The following is a 16,185-nucleotide window of genomic DNA, read 5'->3' on the forward strand; positions in this document are numbered from 1 at the left end:
TCCTGGCCTGACACCCACCCCCTCCCCCACCCCCTCCCCGGCCCCTCAATCCCGGCCGGCCACTCCCCCCTCCACCGGCCCCTCCCCCCACCCCATCCCCTGCCCCCTCCCCTGCCCCCTCCCCCTCCCTCCCTCCCCCAGCCCCACCCTCCCAGCCCCTCCCCCCTCCCTCCCAGCCCCTCCCCCCTCCCTCCCAGCCCCTCCCCCCTCCCTCCCTAGCCCCTCCCCCTCCCTCCCCAGCCCCTCCCCCTCCCTCCCCAGCCCCTCCCCCTCCCTCCCCAGCCCCTCCCCCTCCCTCCCCAGCCCCTCCCCCCTCCCCCTCCGGCCCCTCCCCCTCCCCCTCCGGCCCCTCCCCCTCCTTCCCCGGCCCCCCTCCTTCCCCGGCCCCTCCCCCCGGCTCCTCAATGCCGGCTCTCCTTTCCCAAGATGGCGGCCTCCTCCTTCACATTGCTCTGCTTTCATTGGTCCACACTGCGCTTGCGCCCCGACATCCAATGAGAGGACGGAATCCGACACTCCCTCATTCCCATTGGGCAGGGCCGTCTCCCCACTTCATCCAATGCGAAGACGAATTCCGACGCGTCCTCATTCCCATTGCTCAGAACTCCGTCAGGGCGGCTGGACATCCAATGACAAGACGGCGTCTTCGGCCCCGTCCTTCCCATTGGTCAGGACGGGGTGAAGTGGCATGCAATGGCAAAGGCGGTCTTCCCTACGCTCTCTCATTGGCCATTCGGTGATCCAATGAGACGGCGGCGTCCTCCAGTCCCTCATGCTGATTGGCCGTCCCGTCGCTAGGGACTGGTTGCTGCGGCAACCGCTGTCAAACAGACAAGATGGCGGCGGGCAGTTGGAGTGAGGTGTTGTCCCTGGAGGTGGCGGCCTGAGAGAGAGCCAGGCCTCTCACTCTGTAAACTGTGTGTATTGGACATCACTTATCATCTCTTTATACGTTAACAGTTTTAAAGTTTATTTATTATTGTCAAGAAGGCTTACATTAACACTGCAATGAAGTTACTGTGAAAATCCCCGAGTCGCCACACTCCGGTGCCTGTTCGGGTACACTGAGGGAGAATTTAGCACGGCCAATGCACCTAACCAGTTGGTGTTGTAGAGAATGGCCATCACTGTGTGGATCCAATATGCTCTATCCACCTCCAGCATCGTGCACTGTGTAGCAGCAGTTGTAAAGACGCAGAGTTCAAAGTCAAAAATGATTAAATAGATAATTATAAAATTAGATGTGGGTGGCACGGTGGCTCAGTGGTTAGCACTGCTGCTTCATAGCGCCAGGTACCCAGGTTCAATTCCTGTCTTGGATGACTGTGGAGTTTGCATGTTCCCCCCGTGTCTGCATGGGTTTCCTCCAGACTTCCTCCCACAATCCGAAAGATGTGCAGGTTTGGTGGATTGGCCATGCTAGATTGCCCCTTAGTTTCTCAGGATGTGTAGGTTAGGGGGATTAGTGGGATTAATGGGTTACAGGGATAGGGATTTGTCAGACTCGATAGGCCAAATGACCTTCTTCTGCACTGTAGGGATTCTTTGTGCAGTTTGGGGTATTTGGGAGTAAATACGTGGGGTCACGCAGATGGAAAAAAAAGGGTGGCACAGTGGTTAGCACTACTGCCTCACAACACCAGGGACCCAGGTTCAATTCAACCTTGAGTGACTGTGTGGAGTTTGCACGTTATCCCCGTATTTGTGTGGGTTCCCTCCAATTTCCTCCCACTCTCCAAAGATGTATGGGTAAGGTTGCTTTGCCATGCTAAATTGCCCCTCAGTGTCAGGGGAAATAGAAGGGTAAATAAATATGTGAGGTTACCATGATAGAGCCTGGGCGAGATTGTTGTTAGTGAAGGCTCAACGGACTAAATATAGGGTTTCTATGATTCTATGTACATCCACAGATGTGCCATGCTAAATTATCCCTTTGTGTCCCAAGATGTGTAGGTTGGGGGGATTAATGGGATAAATATGTGGGGATATGGGGATGGGGCCTGAGTGGGCCTGGATAAGATGCTTTGTTGGAGAGTCGGTGCAGACTCGATGGGCTGAATGGCTTCCTTCTGCCCTGTCGGGATTCTATGATTCTCTGAACATTGTGACAATTTTTTATCTAATGATGCAGGGTTTATTAACCTACAGGGTTTTGAGATGGGGGAAAACAATAGATTCAAAAAGGAAGTATGTATTTTGATGAGGTTTCACTTCCTCTATGAGTGACTTGGAGATAGTATATAGTTTTTTTTGAAACTATTTACTTAGAACCATTTACAAAGACCTGGTGCTAAGTACATTGTTCTCTGGACACAAGACTGTTTGTGTCTTGCTCTGTTGGTCATCTGACCCTGATGTCATGCTTAGATCATTGGCTAATTAAACGACTGTAGCAAAAAAAGGGGTGAAATACTAGAAGGAGCATCAAATGAGTGGCCATAGAGGATCAAAAAGAACAGAACTCACACTTCTGGAAGTACAGGGTATACCATACACTCTCCAAACTGTCAGAGGCGGACAGAAGAGCAAATATGTTGACAAATTGCTGAGAAGGCAAAAATAATGGGTGTGGGATAGGAGGGGACACTCCGCTATTATAACTGTATAATAAGTTCAGTGTATAAGATAGAGAAGACATAAATTCAGGAGAACATTTTAAGCAAGTAAATGACCAGCCCAACGAGAGAAGGGCAGTTGGAAGATGGTGACCAGCTGGATTTTGCATCGAAAAAGGACAAAGATAGACTGGAATTAAATTTTAAATTGGCGCAAGGCCAAAGTACTATGTGGTTTGACAAGAGTAGATTGGAAACTCACCAGTTGAAAGAGAGGTGGAGACAGAAACCCTAATTGCATTTAGAAACTTACTTGGATATGCACTTGAGGTGCCGTGAACTGCAGGGTTGGGGACCCTGAGTTAGAAGGTGGGATTAAACAGGGTAAAACCTTTTTGGCTGACATGAACCTCTGTGCCATATATTTTCTATGGGCATAATTTTATGATCCACTACCAGTGTGTTTGCAGGCAGAAGACTTGTAAAATTTCCCTGGTGGCCATCCCACCCTGACCTGTGTGTAAATTTACATTGAGGATGAGGCTAGGGGAGGCCCACTTACCCTTGCTCCAGTTCTAACCCAGTGATAGTAAAGTGTTAGCCAGGGATGGGATTGCTTGCATCACCCACAACTTAAGAAGAAATATATTTTTTAAAGAAACAAACATCACTGAAAGTCTCTCAACACTGAAACAATTCGTACAGCACAGTCTGAAGACCAGGAAAGTCTTATTCAGGGATATTCACAGCCTGGGGAGGCTGCATAATGATGGGAGGAAATGGAACAGGAGAGTCATTGCAGCACAGAAGCAGGCCAGACAACCCATCAAGTCCAGGCCCAGTCAGCGGCCTTCCCTCTTTTCCTATTACTCCTCCTTTCCTTAATGATTTGCTTTTATTTGATTAGGTTTTTGACCGAATATTTGTGAAATGAGTGCAGCTGAATCTGTGGAAAAGAGCATCTCTTCTCCAACGGGAACCAATAAGTCTCTTCTGCTCACGCCATCTCCACAAGAGGAAATAATAAAGGTAAAATGGCTCCAGACTTTAGTCTGACAGTGTCTGCAGTTTATATAAAATAGGGGAGGTGTACCCTATAGATTATTTCCTTAACCCCTTGACCATTGTGGAATTGCTGATGCCGGGGAGTGGAAGGGCATACAGTACACATTTCCACTGCAAATATTTAGAACAAAGAGTACAGCACAGAAACAGGCCCTTCGGCCCTCCAAGCCCGTGCTGATCATGATGCTCTAACTAAACTAAAAAAACACCTCATGCCCTTACTCGGTCCGCATCCCTCTATTCCCTCCCTATTCATGCACCCATCCAGATGCCTCTTAAATGTTGCAAATGAACAAAGAACAAAGAACAATACAGCACAGGAACAGGCCCTTCGGCCCTCCAAGCCCGCGCCGCTCCCCGGTCCAGGATTGAATCCTGAATCCAGGATCCCCGCCCAATTTTCCAGCCTATCTACATACCAATATCCTATCCACCGAGCTGTCCCTCACAGCTACGATGCTTTGTTCATTACAACCTATTAACTCACCCCCACCCCCCCCATTCCAGACCATGTGATCTCCAGGGAGAGGCGAAAACCCAGAGTGAAAAACCCCAGGGCCAATATGGGGAAAAAAAATCTGGGAAATTCCTCTCCGACCCCCTGAGGCGATCGAAACGAGTCCAGGAGATCACAATGGCCCTGATCGGAAAATGCTTCCCAACCCTAGTCATTTCCACTTCCACGAACACCATCTGAATTCCCTGCCCCCGAGAGTCTCGCTCTGTACTGGCGCCAGCAAGATGATCATAGAATGAAGCCTTGAAACGAGAAACAAGGAACAATTAGCCCGTGCCGCTCCCTGGTCCAAACTAGACCACTCTTTTGTATCCCTCCATTCCCACTCCGTTCATATAGCTGTCTAGATAAGTCTTAAACGTTCCCAGTGTGTCCGCCTCCACCACCTTGCCCGGCAACACATTCCAGGCCCCCACGACCCTCTGTGTGAAATATGTCCTTCTGATATCTGTGTTAAACCTCCCTCCCTTCACCTTGAACCTATGACCCCTCGTGAACGTCACCACCGACCCGGGGAAAAGCTTCCCACCGTTCACCCTATCTATGCCTTTCATAATTTTATACACCTCTATTAAGTCTCCCCTCATCCTCCGTCTTTCCAAGGAGAACAACCCCAGTTTCCCCAATCTCTCCTCATAACCAAGCCCCTCCATACCAGGCAACATCCTGGTAAACCTCCTCTGTACTCTCTCCAAAGCCTCCACGTCCTTCTGGTAGTGTGGCGACCAGAACTGGACGCAGTATTCCAAATGCGGCCGAACCAACGTTCTATACATCTGCAACATCAGACCCCAACTCTTATACTCTATGCCCCGTCCTATAAAGGCAAGCATGCCATATGCCTTCTTCACCACCTTCTCCACCTGGGACGTCACCTTCAAAGATCTGTGGACTTGCACACCCAGGTCCCTCTGCGTCTCTACACCCTTTATGGTTCTTCCATTTATCGTGTAGCTCCTCCCTACATTATTCCCACCAAAATGCATGTGGGTGCCTGCTTCCACCACCTCCTCTGGCACCCACCACTCTCTGCGTGAAAACTTCCCCCGCACATCTCCCTTAAACTTCCCCCCTCTCATCTGTATACTATTTAGTAGCATATAGAATCCTTACAGTATGGAAGGAGGCCATTCGGCCCATTGAGTCTACACTGATTTTGCGAAAGAGCATCCCACCCAAGCCCATCCCCATAACCCCAGGCATTTACTCCACTAACCCGCTAACCTACACAGCTTGGGACACTAAGGAGCAATTTAGCACGGCCAATCCACCTAATCTATCCCATCTTTGAAGTGTGGGAGGAAACTGGAGCACCCGGATGACACCCGCGCAGACATGGGGAGAACGTGCAGACTCTACACAGACAGTGACCCAAGCCGGGAATCAAACCCGGGCCCTTGGCGCGGTGAGGCAGCAGCGCTAACCACTGTGCCACCGTGCCGCCCTTTGGAAAGAGATTTGTCAGAGATCCTGTCAGAAATCTTGTTTATTTGTTGGTTCCTGGAAAATAATTTCCGACCGCAATAAATGAGTAAATACTTCTGTTCCCTTCACCAAGACATCCGTAACATATCATCAGTATGTGGGCGCAGGAGCACTGGGTGGGGCATCACCTGAGTGAGACACAGTTGGAGTGAGTATATTTGGGAATTTGGAGTAAACTGGGAATTTGGTGCCGAGGGGGAAGAGGTGCTCTTTTGCTTTCTAACTTTTATATCTTCAGAAAGTGGTCTTGCCCTGTTGCAGGAGCAGAGGCCAGTTATTTGCTGAGCGTTTCGGCTGCTGTGAGGAAGCAACGGAAGAGAAATGGAGGATATGTTTGGAAGATTTGCAGACGACACAAAGATTGGCCGAGTAGTGGATCGTGTAGCGGATAACTGTAATCCACAAAATGATATAGATGGGTTGGTGGAGTGGGTGGTAAAGTGGCAGATGGATTTTGACATAGAGAAGTGTGAGGTAAAGCATATAGGTTGGTCAAACAGTGATAGGGAGTACACAATAAATGGAAATATACTGAGAAGATGAAGTGAGAGAACTTGGTGGACAAGTACACAGGTCCCTAAAGGCAGCAGTTCAAGTAGACAAGGCTGTAAAGAAGTCATTTGGAATGCTCTCCTTCATAGGTAGAGGTATAGAATATAAAGGGAAGGATATAAAATGAATGGCGGAGCAGGCTCGAAGGGCCGAATGGCCTACTCCTGCTTCTAGTTTCTATGTTTATTCGTATCAAACACTAGTGAGGCCACAACTGGAGTATTGTGTGCCGTTCTGGTCACCACATTACAGGAAGGACATGATTGTTCTGGAGAGAGCGCAGAGGAGGTTTACTAGAATGTTGTCAGGGCTGGAAAAGTGTAACTATGAGGAGAGATTGGATAGGTTGAATGAAGAGCTTGTCGTATGAGGAACGGTTGAGGACTCTGGGTCTGTACTCGTTGAAGTTCAGAAGGATGAGGGGAGGTTCTTATTGAAACTTACAGGATACTGCGAGGTTTAGATAGAGTGGAAGTGGAGAGGATGTTTCCACTAGTAGGAAAAACTAGAACCAGAGGGCACAACCTCAGGCTAAAGGGACGATCCTTTAAAACAGAGATGAGGAGGAATTTCTTCAGCTAGTGAGTGGTGAATGTGTGAAACTCTTTGCCACAGAAGGCTGTGGAGGCCGGGTCATTGAGTGTCTTTAAGACAGAGATAGATAGGATCTTGATTGACAAGGGGATCGGGGGTTATGGGGAAAAAGCAAGAGAATGGGAATGAGAAAAATATCAGCCATGATTGAATGGTGGAGCAGATTCGATGGGCCGAGTGGCCTAATTCTGCTCCGATGTCTTATGGTCTTACAGATTGGGGTTATTTTCCTTGGAACAAAGAAGGCTGAGGGGTGACTTCATAAAGGTGCACAAAATTATGAAGGGAAGAGATAAAGTAGGCAGAATAAAATTGTTTCCCTTGGTGGAGAATTCTAGAACCAGGGGACATAGGCTCAAGATAAGTGGCAGTAGGTGTAGAGGGGGCATGAGGAAGACTTGTTTTGCTCAGAGGGTGGTGAGCGTCTGGAATTCGCTGCCCGAGTTGGTGGTGGAGGCAGAGACCCTAAACTCTTAAAAGGTACCTGGATCTGCACCTTAAGTGCTGTAAGCTACAGGGCTGTGAGCCGGGTGCAGGGAAGTGGGATTAGAAAGGGCACCTGGGTGTCCTTGCGCTGGCATGAACAAGATGGGCCAATAGGCCCCCTCCTGTGCTGTAACTTTACAATGGCTCTAACCTTGACTGATAGGTGGATTGGCCGGTAAGTGCTCAGTGTACTGGTCACTGTGTGAAAAACTAGCATCTCGAATAAGGGAAAGTTAGGGCCTACTTAGAAAGGAAATACAAGTAATCCGAAATACAATAGAGTTAACACAAGGGAAGTAAAGTTACGACATGGCAGGGCAGCTCAGTCAAGTGAAATGTGTGTCCTGTACTATGTGCAACGTCATGGAGCCGGTGTCCAAGATGACCATGTGTGCAGGAAGTGCTGCCAGCTGCAGAAACCTGAGCTCCGCGTTTCAGTGCCTGAGTGGTGGCTGCAGTCATTGTGGTGCATTCACGAGGCTGAGAGCTACGTCAATAGCACGTCCAGAGGGATGGTTACATCGCAGCTTAATGATATGGGTGACCACCGGGCATTCCAAGAGAACTAGGCAGATGCGGCAGGAGTCCCCGCTCAGAAATCAGTTTTTTGTTTTGAAAGCTGGTGAGGGCACTGGTTCCTCAGAGGAGTGCAGCCAGAACTGGGTTTGTGGCACCAAGAGTGGCTCGACTATACAGGAGGTGAGGAAGAACGCGGGATAGTGATAGAGGATTCAATAGTCAGGGGGAGCAGGCAGGCATTTCTGAGGCCGTGGACGTGACTCCAGGATGGTACGTTGCCTCCCTTGTCTCAGGGTCAAGGAATCACAGAGTGGCTAGGCTGCAGGACGGTTTTCTTGAATGAGGGTGAACAGCCTGAAGTTGTGGTCACATTGGTACCAATGACTTAGGAAGGAAGGGAGATGGGGTCCTGCAACTTGGAATTTCAGAAGGCGTTCGGTACAGTGCCACACAACAGACATGTGAGAAAAGTCATAATTTTAGACTCCCCTACCTTTGGGAAAAGATGTTGACTATCTACCTTGTCTATGCCCCTCATTATTTTATAGACCTCTATAAGATCATCCCTAAGCCTCCTATGCTCCAGGAAACAAAAGTCCCAGTCTACCCAATCTCTCCTTATAACTCAAACCATCAAGTCCCGGTAGCTTCCGAGTAAATCTTTTCTGCACTCTTTCTCGTTTAATAATATCCTTTCTATAATAGGGTGACCAGAATTGCACACAGTATTCCAAGTGTGGCCTTACCAATGTCTTGTACAACTTCACAAGACATCCCAACTCCTGTATTCAATGTTCTGACCAATGAAACCAAGCATGCTGAATGACTTCTTCAACACTCTGTCCAAACTTACTAACCATGCCTGCTAAATTCTCATCCAAATTATTAATATAAATGACAAATAACAGTGGACCCAGCACCGATCCCTGAGGCACCGCTGGTCACAGGCCTCCAGTTTGAAAAACAACCCTCTACAACTACCCTCCCCTGTCTTCCGTCATCAAGCCTCGTATGACTGAAGCCTCTGGTGAGTTCTCACTCTCATCCTCATTGACATCATTTTAAATGAGTGCTGCCACATTTGGCCCAATGCTGCCTTGATGTCAAGGGCAGTCACTCTCACATCTCTGGAATTCAGCTCAGCTGTTTCAATGTTTGGGCAAAGGCCGTAAAGTGGCCTGGAGCTCAGTGGATTTGGCAGAAGCCATGTTGAACACATTATTGGGAAGTAAGAGAGACTTAATAGCACTTGATAGCATACATTGGGTGTGTTAATATGTGAAAGCACATAGAACCATAGAATGCTACAGTGCAGAAGGAGGCCATTAGGCCCATCGAGTCTGCACCGACCGCGATCCCACCCAGGCCCTATCCCATAACCCCATGCATTTACCCTAGCTAGTCCCCCTGACACTAAGGGGCAATTTAGCATACACCTAATCTGCACATCTTTGGACTGTGGGAGGAAACCGGAGTGCCCAGAGGAAACCCACGCAGACACAGGGAGAACGTGCAAACTCCACACAGACAGTGACCCAAGCCGGGAATCGAACCCGGGTCCCTGGCCCTGTGAGGCAGCAGTGCTAACCACTGTGCCACCGTGCTGCCCCTGTGCCGCCGTGCCGCCGTGCATAGTATGGGATGCAGCCAGAGGAACCTATAACTAGAAAAGGTGCTGCACCCTAACCCTTAGTCAACAAGAAAGCAGAAACATGGTTCAACTGTAACAGTGATGTGGAGATGCCGGCATTGGACTGGTGTGGGCACAGTACGAAATCTCACAACACCAGGTTAAAGTCCAATAGGTTTACTTGGAATCACGAGCTTTCAGAGCGCTGCTCACTCACCTGATGAAGGAGCAGCGCTCCGAAAGCTCATGATTCCAAATAAACCTGTTGGACTTTAACCTGGTGTTGTGAGACTTACAACTGTAACAAGACAGACAATAGACAATGGCTTGACAGTCACATTGTTGTTATGACATTCAAGACCCCAGGACACCTCAAAGTACTTTACATCCAATGAATTGGAACATTTACTCACAGGTTTGAACATTCCCTTTGTAAACAAAAAATGTCAACCGATTCGCCCCCAAAGTTTCTTTTACACGTGTTGGAGCTTAAATTATTGAGTGACTGAAAGCTTTTTTCTCCTTGATTTTTTATTATTATTCCTGTCAGGATGAGTGTGAACTGTATGAAAACGACAATGACCAGACTGCTTCTTCCGAACCATTTATGTACAGGCACCGTCCAACATCAGGGAGAACACAGGTAAGAAGACGTCAAGTCATTACACTCAACCGAGTTAGTTGGAGCCTTTCTTTTAAATGTAAAACTACATCGGATGTGGTGAATCTGACATTAATTATATTGAGTAATGGCTATCTAAAGATGTTTTTGATGCCAAGAACCAGAGCAGCATTTGCTAATATTCCACTAATGCACCAACTACTCATTAGAACTTTAGGTCTACATGCTGAAACTTGTGTGAAATCTTGTTATCAGCAAGCGGGGTGACCAATTTGCCAAAGTGTACCACAGCTCTCGTAGCATTTCTCGCTGAGCTTGGATTCAGCTTTCCAATCACCTCGCTGCGGTACTACCATAATGTCACACTTCCAGTTCCTCCAAGAACTGTATTTGATGGAGAAATTTAAAAAAAAATACTTTTCCAATTCAATCAAATCAAGTCCAATTCAGAGTCTCAACAAGTTGAGACATTTCCGATCCAGGCTGACAAGACAGGGCCTACACACCTGTCTTGGACCTGATCTACATGAGCCCAGCTGATTGGAAGAGGGGCAGGGTTCCTCCTCCAAGGCTGGATCTCATTTGCATCTTAGCCAAAAGGCCGAGATGCCGCTTTTAAAAATTGCTCCATATGAAACATATGAAGCTTAAATGTAACCTAATGGCCTCAACCAAGCGCAGCATCCAATCCATACTACACTTGATCTTAGTCAAAAGGCCGAGATGGAGAAATATTCAATTTGTGCCTTGTAACTGTTCCTCACTCACTGTATTTTACTGGAAGTATAATCGATCTTTATTCTGTAATTAGCCTCCACTGACTGCACTTTGCTGGAGAAATAATCCTCTGTTAATCAGAGAGGTTGCTGTAGTTTTAGTCGTGTGTTCTGTTTCCTTGGGTTCACAGAGAGACTGGTTAAGTAGACTCTGTAGACTGTTGGGCCTGAGTGCGTTGTTTCGATAAGCTTTGTAAACAGCCTTGGTGATAACCTGTCCCACCTCCAACTCATTGGCTGACAGCGTGATGGCAGTAGACACTTTTAGGATTGACACCGCAGGTGAGATGAATTTTGCCCCCACCCAAAACCCAAACAAGTGGATATTGAGCAGAGGGATTCTGGACAGTGAACAGGAGTGGAAACCCTGGCAGATTACCTCCTCTCCAACCCAGGAATGCTGATACCCAATTGTAACACCTCTATTGCCACCTTGGCTGAGTTCAATTAATTCACCACAAATTGCTGAACAAAGATGGAATCTGGCAATTTTTTTTGTCAAATAGGATATATCATTTTTGTTGGCTGGTGTCTTCAAAGAACTTTACACTGGAAAAGTTATTGGCAAGGATGTAATAAAGAACCTTCTGAGATCACGTGGTGGAGATAATGAGTATCATGAGAGATTTGTGCAACAGCTACAAGAGGTACGACCTTCTTTTTCTTTTCCTGCTTCCTTGCTTTGCCTCATTTTAGTGTTGACAATTATCCAAGATGTAGATTGTGCTTGAAGCTGTTCCTTTTACAGACATTTTTTCCCCCCTCCCCCTGGTTTCACTCCTTTTCTCCCCTCTTCCTTCAGGAGGGAAGAGGGCGGCACGGTAGCACAGTAGTTAGTACTGCTGCTTCACAGCTCCAAGGACCTGGGTTCGATTCCCAGCTTGGGTCACTGTCTGTGTGGAGTCTGCACATTCTCCCCGTGTCTGCGTGGGTTTCCTCCGGGTGCTCCGGTTTCCTCCCACAGTCCAAAGATGTGCAGGTTAGGTTGATTGGCTATGCTAAAAATTGCCCTTAGTGTCCTGAGATGCGTAGGCTAGAGGGATTAGTGGGTGGATATGGGGGTAGGGCTTGGGTGGGATGCAGACTTGATGGGCCGAATGGCCTCTTTCTGTACTGTAGGGATTCTAAGGTACAGTAAGAAGTCTCACAACACCAGGATTCTGTGTGTAGATGCCATTGTTGGACTGGGGTGGGCACGGCAAGAAGTCTCACAACACCAGGTTAAAGTTCAACAGGTTTATTTGGAATCAGGAGCTTTCAGAGCGCTGCTCCATCATCAGGTGAGTGGAGAGGTAGGACAGTGCTGTGTTTGTGAAACCGACCTCTCCACTCACCTGAGGAAGGAGCAGCGCTCCGAAAGCTCCTGATTCCAAATAAACCTGTTGGACTTTAACCTGGTGTTGTGAGACTTCTTGCTGTGCCCATCCCAGTCCAACACTGGCATCTCCACATAGAATCCTACAGTGCAGAAGGAGGCCATTCAGCCTATCGAGTCTGCACTGACCACAATCCCACCCAGGCCCTATCCCCGTAACCCCATGCTTTTACCCTAGCTAGTCCCCCTGACAATAAGCGGCAATTTAGCAAGGCCAATGCACCTAACCTGCACATCTTGTGGGAGGAAACTGGAGCACTCGGAGGAAACTCATGCAGACATGGGGAGAATGTGTGCAGACTCCACACAGATAGTGACCCAAGCCGGGAATCGAACCTGGGTTCATGGCGCTGTGAGGCAGCAGTACTAACCACTGTGCCACCGTGTCGCCCCAACATCATGGCTACCATCTCCTGAAGGTGTTCATTCTTCCCTCAGTGCTGGTCATTAGGTGCCATTCACACTGCATTCTTGACCACATGGCCATTTCTGGGGCCTGAACAGAGGTTATGAATGTCTGCAGGATAACCAAAAGCGAGAGGTTTCACAGGTGAGCCCAGGCTGCTCTCCTTGATCTCCAAAAATCTCATACTTTCCCAGACATGAGTCACTGGATATTCGCTGGAGCAGGAACCCTGGCTAATTGCCAACTCTTTACCCTGGAGACTGATGCCCTTTATGAAGCCTGGGCTCCCAGTGTGCCTGTGAACAGAGAATGGGGGGTCAAAACTGGGCCTGCATAGCTTAATAATAAGGATGCACCATGAGGGAAGGTGGTGTGTGCTGCGCCCTGGTTGGGGATTCATTATTGATACACAGCTGAGAGAGTGGCCCCACCCCAGGGGTCTTACCTACCTTACCTCTGCCACAATATTGGGCTGTGGAAGCACTTTCCTCTCAGCCACGCTTCCCTTTCCATCTGCTGTTCTTCCATTTACACGTCCTCTGGACACATCTTTTGTTTCTGTCTCATTATTAACTAATCCTGCCTGGCACCATAATCACTCGGGTCAATTCATCACTCCTACCCTCCACTTTATCACTGAGAATTCCCTTTTCGTTGCTTTCCTGCTCTGGCTTTCCCCAGAGTTTGTACTTCCAATACTGATGGAAAGTCATTGACATGACACATTGACTCTGTTCCTTGCTCCAACAGATGTTGCAGTGCTGTGTGTTTCAGGGCTCATAGAGTCATCGAGGTTTACAGCATGGAAACAGACCCTTCGGCCCAACTTGTCCATGCCCAGTTTTTACCACTAAGGTAGTCCCAATTGCCCATGTCTGGCCCATATCCCTCTATACCCATCTTACCCATGTACAAAGAACAAAGAACAATACAGCACAGGAACAGGCCCTTCGGCCCTCCAAGCCCGCGCCGCTCCCCGGTCCAGGATTGAATCCTGAATCCAGGATCCCCGCCCAATTTTCCAGCCTATCTACATACCAATATCCTATCCACCGAGCTGTCCCTCACAGCTACGATGCTTTGTTCATTACAACCTATTAACTCACCCCCACCCCCCCATTCCAGACCATGTGATCTCCAGGGAGAGGCGAAAACCCAGAGTGAAAAACCCCAGGGCCAATATGGGGGAAAAAAATCTGGGAAATTCCTCTCCGACCCCCTGAGGCGATCGAAACGAGTCCAGGAGATCACAATGGCCCTGATCGGAAAATGCTTCCCAACCCTAGTCATTTCCACTTCCACGAACACCATATGAATTCCCTGCCCCCGAGACAGGTTCCCAACTATCCGCAGTCTCACTCTGTACTGGCACCAGCAAGATGATCATAGAATGAAGCCTTGAAACGAGAAACCAGGAACAATTAGCCCGCGCCGCTCCCTGGTCCAAACTAGACCACTCTTTTGTATCCCTCCATTCCCACTCCGTTCATATAGCTGTCTAGATAAGTCTTAAACGTTCCCAGTGTGTCCGCCTCCACCACCTTGCCCGGCAACACATTCCAGGCCCCCACGACCCTCTGTGTGAAATATGTCCTTCTGATATCTGTGTTAAACCTCCCCCCCTTCACCTTGAACCTATGACCCCTCGTGAACGTCACCACCGACCCGGGGAAAAGCTTCCCACCGTTCACCCTATCCATGCCTTTCATAATTTTATACACCTCTATTAAGTCTCCCCTCATCCTCCGTCTTTCCAAGGAGAACAACCCCAGTTTCCCCAATCTCTCCTCATAACCAAGCCCCTCCATACCAGGCAACATCCTGGTAAACCTCCTCTGTACTCTCTCCAAAGCCTCCACGTCCTTCTGGTAGTGTGGCGACCAGAACTGGACGCAGTATTCCAAATGCGGCCGAACCAACGTTCTATACATCTGCAACATCAGACCTGTAACTGTCTAAATGCTTTTTAAAAGACAAAATTGTACCTGCCTCTACTACTACCTCTGGCAGCTTGTTCCAGAGGTAGGAAACGTGTATGGTTAAGGGGATGGAAGCTCTGTCAGAGAGTCGATGCAGATTCCATAGGCTGAATGGCCTCTTCTGCACTGTAGGGATTATATTCTACAAAAAAATGTAGAATCTTTTGTATTCCACCACCCACTGTATGAGAAAATTACCCCTCTGGACCCTTTTGTATCTCTCCCCTCTCACCTTAAACCTATGCCCTCTAGTTTTAGACTCCCCTACCTTTGGGAAAAGATATTGACTATCTAGCTGATCTGTGCCCCTCATTATTTTATCGACCTCTATAAGATCACCCCTCAGCCTCCTACGCTCCAGAGAAAAAAGTCCCAGCCTATCCAGCCTCTCCTTATAACTCAATCCATCAAGTCCCGGTAGCTGTTCTGTTTTTGCTTCAGACTTCCAGTGCGTGTAGTAGTTTGCTTTTGTTGTTTTTTTAAAGCTATAGATTGGCTTGGCAAGCTGAATATTATGAGTCATTCCCCTCTCTATTTTGGAGTTTTTCTCTTGTACTCATTTTGTCTCCGAGTATCTAACCAAAGGATCAAAAGAGAGCTCACAGCAGCAGATTCCACACTTCCCTCATTCCTTAGGGAACTCTAAGATGGAGGATTTCAATGTGGGGAAAGGCTGGGATGTAAATTTATATCTAAGATCCACCACAAAGCCGCTGCACCTCAGTGTACACAGGCTCAGTATTCGCTCAAAGCCAGTGGATTACACTCAAACTATAAGTCACACGTGGTCAGTTTAGAACAGAAGGCACGATGGGTCATTCGGCACCTGAAGGAGAAAGCCAGGCTAACATTTTACACAATGATCTTCCATCAACAGTCAGCTGCTAGAGCAGTTTAAAGACATGTTTGTTTTAAATGTGGCTATCAATTTGAAATCCATGAATTTTGATGATCACTAAATAGATTCACACAGAGTCCGACAAACGAACCACAGAAGCTGACACAGTGGAAAAGCACATTATCCAGGCCCGGGCACGAGCCACAGCAGCAGAGGAGAAGGCCGTGAACAGGGAAAAGGGTTATGGAAGCGATCAGTCCCAGGATCATAAGTCACTGGGAATGCCATCAGGTAAACCCACTGGTCGCATAACGTTAGTGCTGTTCGGGAAGAAATAGTTCATAACGCTGGAATCTTTATAATCAGGAGGGGATCAGAAACGAGGACCCCAGTCTTGTAAAAGCAAATCACCACAGATGCCGGAATCTGTAACCAAAAGAGAAAATGCTGGAAAATCTCAGCAGGTCTGGCAGCATCTGTAAGGAGAGGAAAGAGCTGACAGGTCCAGCTTTGCCGAGGGGTCATCTGAACTTGAAACCTCAGCTCTTTTCTCTCCTCACAGATGCTGCCAGACCTGCTGAGATTTTCCAGCATTTTCTCTTTTGGCCCCAGCCTCGTAATCTTCCCTTCTCACCCTCAGTAGATTGACTCTTGCCGAGACTGATGCCATTGGTTTTGATCATCTTCTGCTCCTTCACCAAACATTTCTTCTTCCAGGGAGTGAATGTTGGTGGATTGTCCGTGAAGGACGTTGCGATACAAATCAAACATTGGAACACAGAAGGC

General features: G+C 48.2%; 1 protein-coding gene across 1 annotated transcript in view; it reads left to right on the plus strand.

Moving 5' to 3' along the window:
* The first annotated feature begins 814 nt into the window (after positions 1-814).
* The window catches only part of dlec1 (DLEC1 cilia and flagella associated protein), a 160,522-nt gene continuing 145,151 nt past the window's right edge, over positions 815-16,185 (plus strand). Inside the window, exons 1-5 of the mRNA XM_078231113.1 lie at positions 815-917; positions 3,463-3,584; positions 9,954-10,046; positions 11,308-11,448; positions 15,525-15,690. Of these exons, the coding sequence (XP_078087239.1) occupies positions 3,486-3,584; positions 9,954-10,046; positions 11,308-11,448; positions 15,525-15,690 (499 nt within the window). The 5' untranslated portion in view covers positions 815-917; positions 3,463-3,485. The remainder of the gene's footprint in view (positions 918-3,462; positions 3,585-9,953; positions 10,047-11,307; positions 11,449-15,524; positions 15,691-16,185) is intronic.

The sequence above is a fragment of the Mustelus asterias genome, chromosome 2 (genome assembly GCF_964213995.1).
Source record: "Mustelus asterias chromosome 2, sMusAst1.hap1.1, whole genome shotgun sequence".
NCBI lineage: Eukaryota > Metazoa > Chordata > Chondrichthyes > Carcharhiniformes > Triakidae > Mustelus > Mustelus asterias.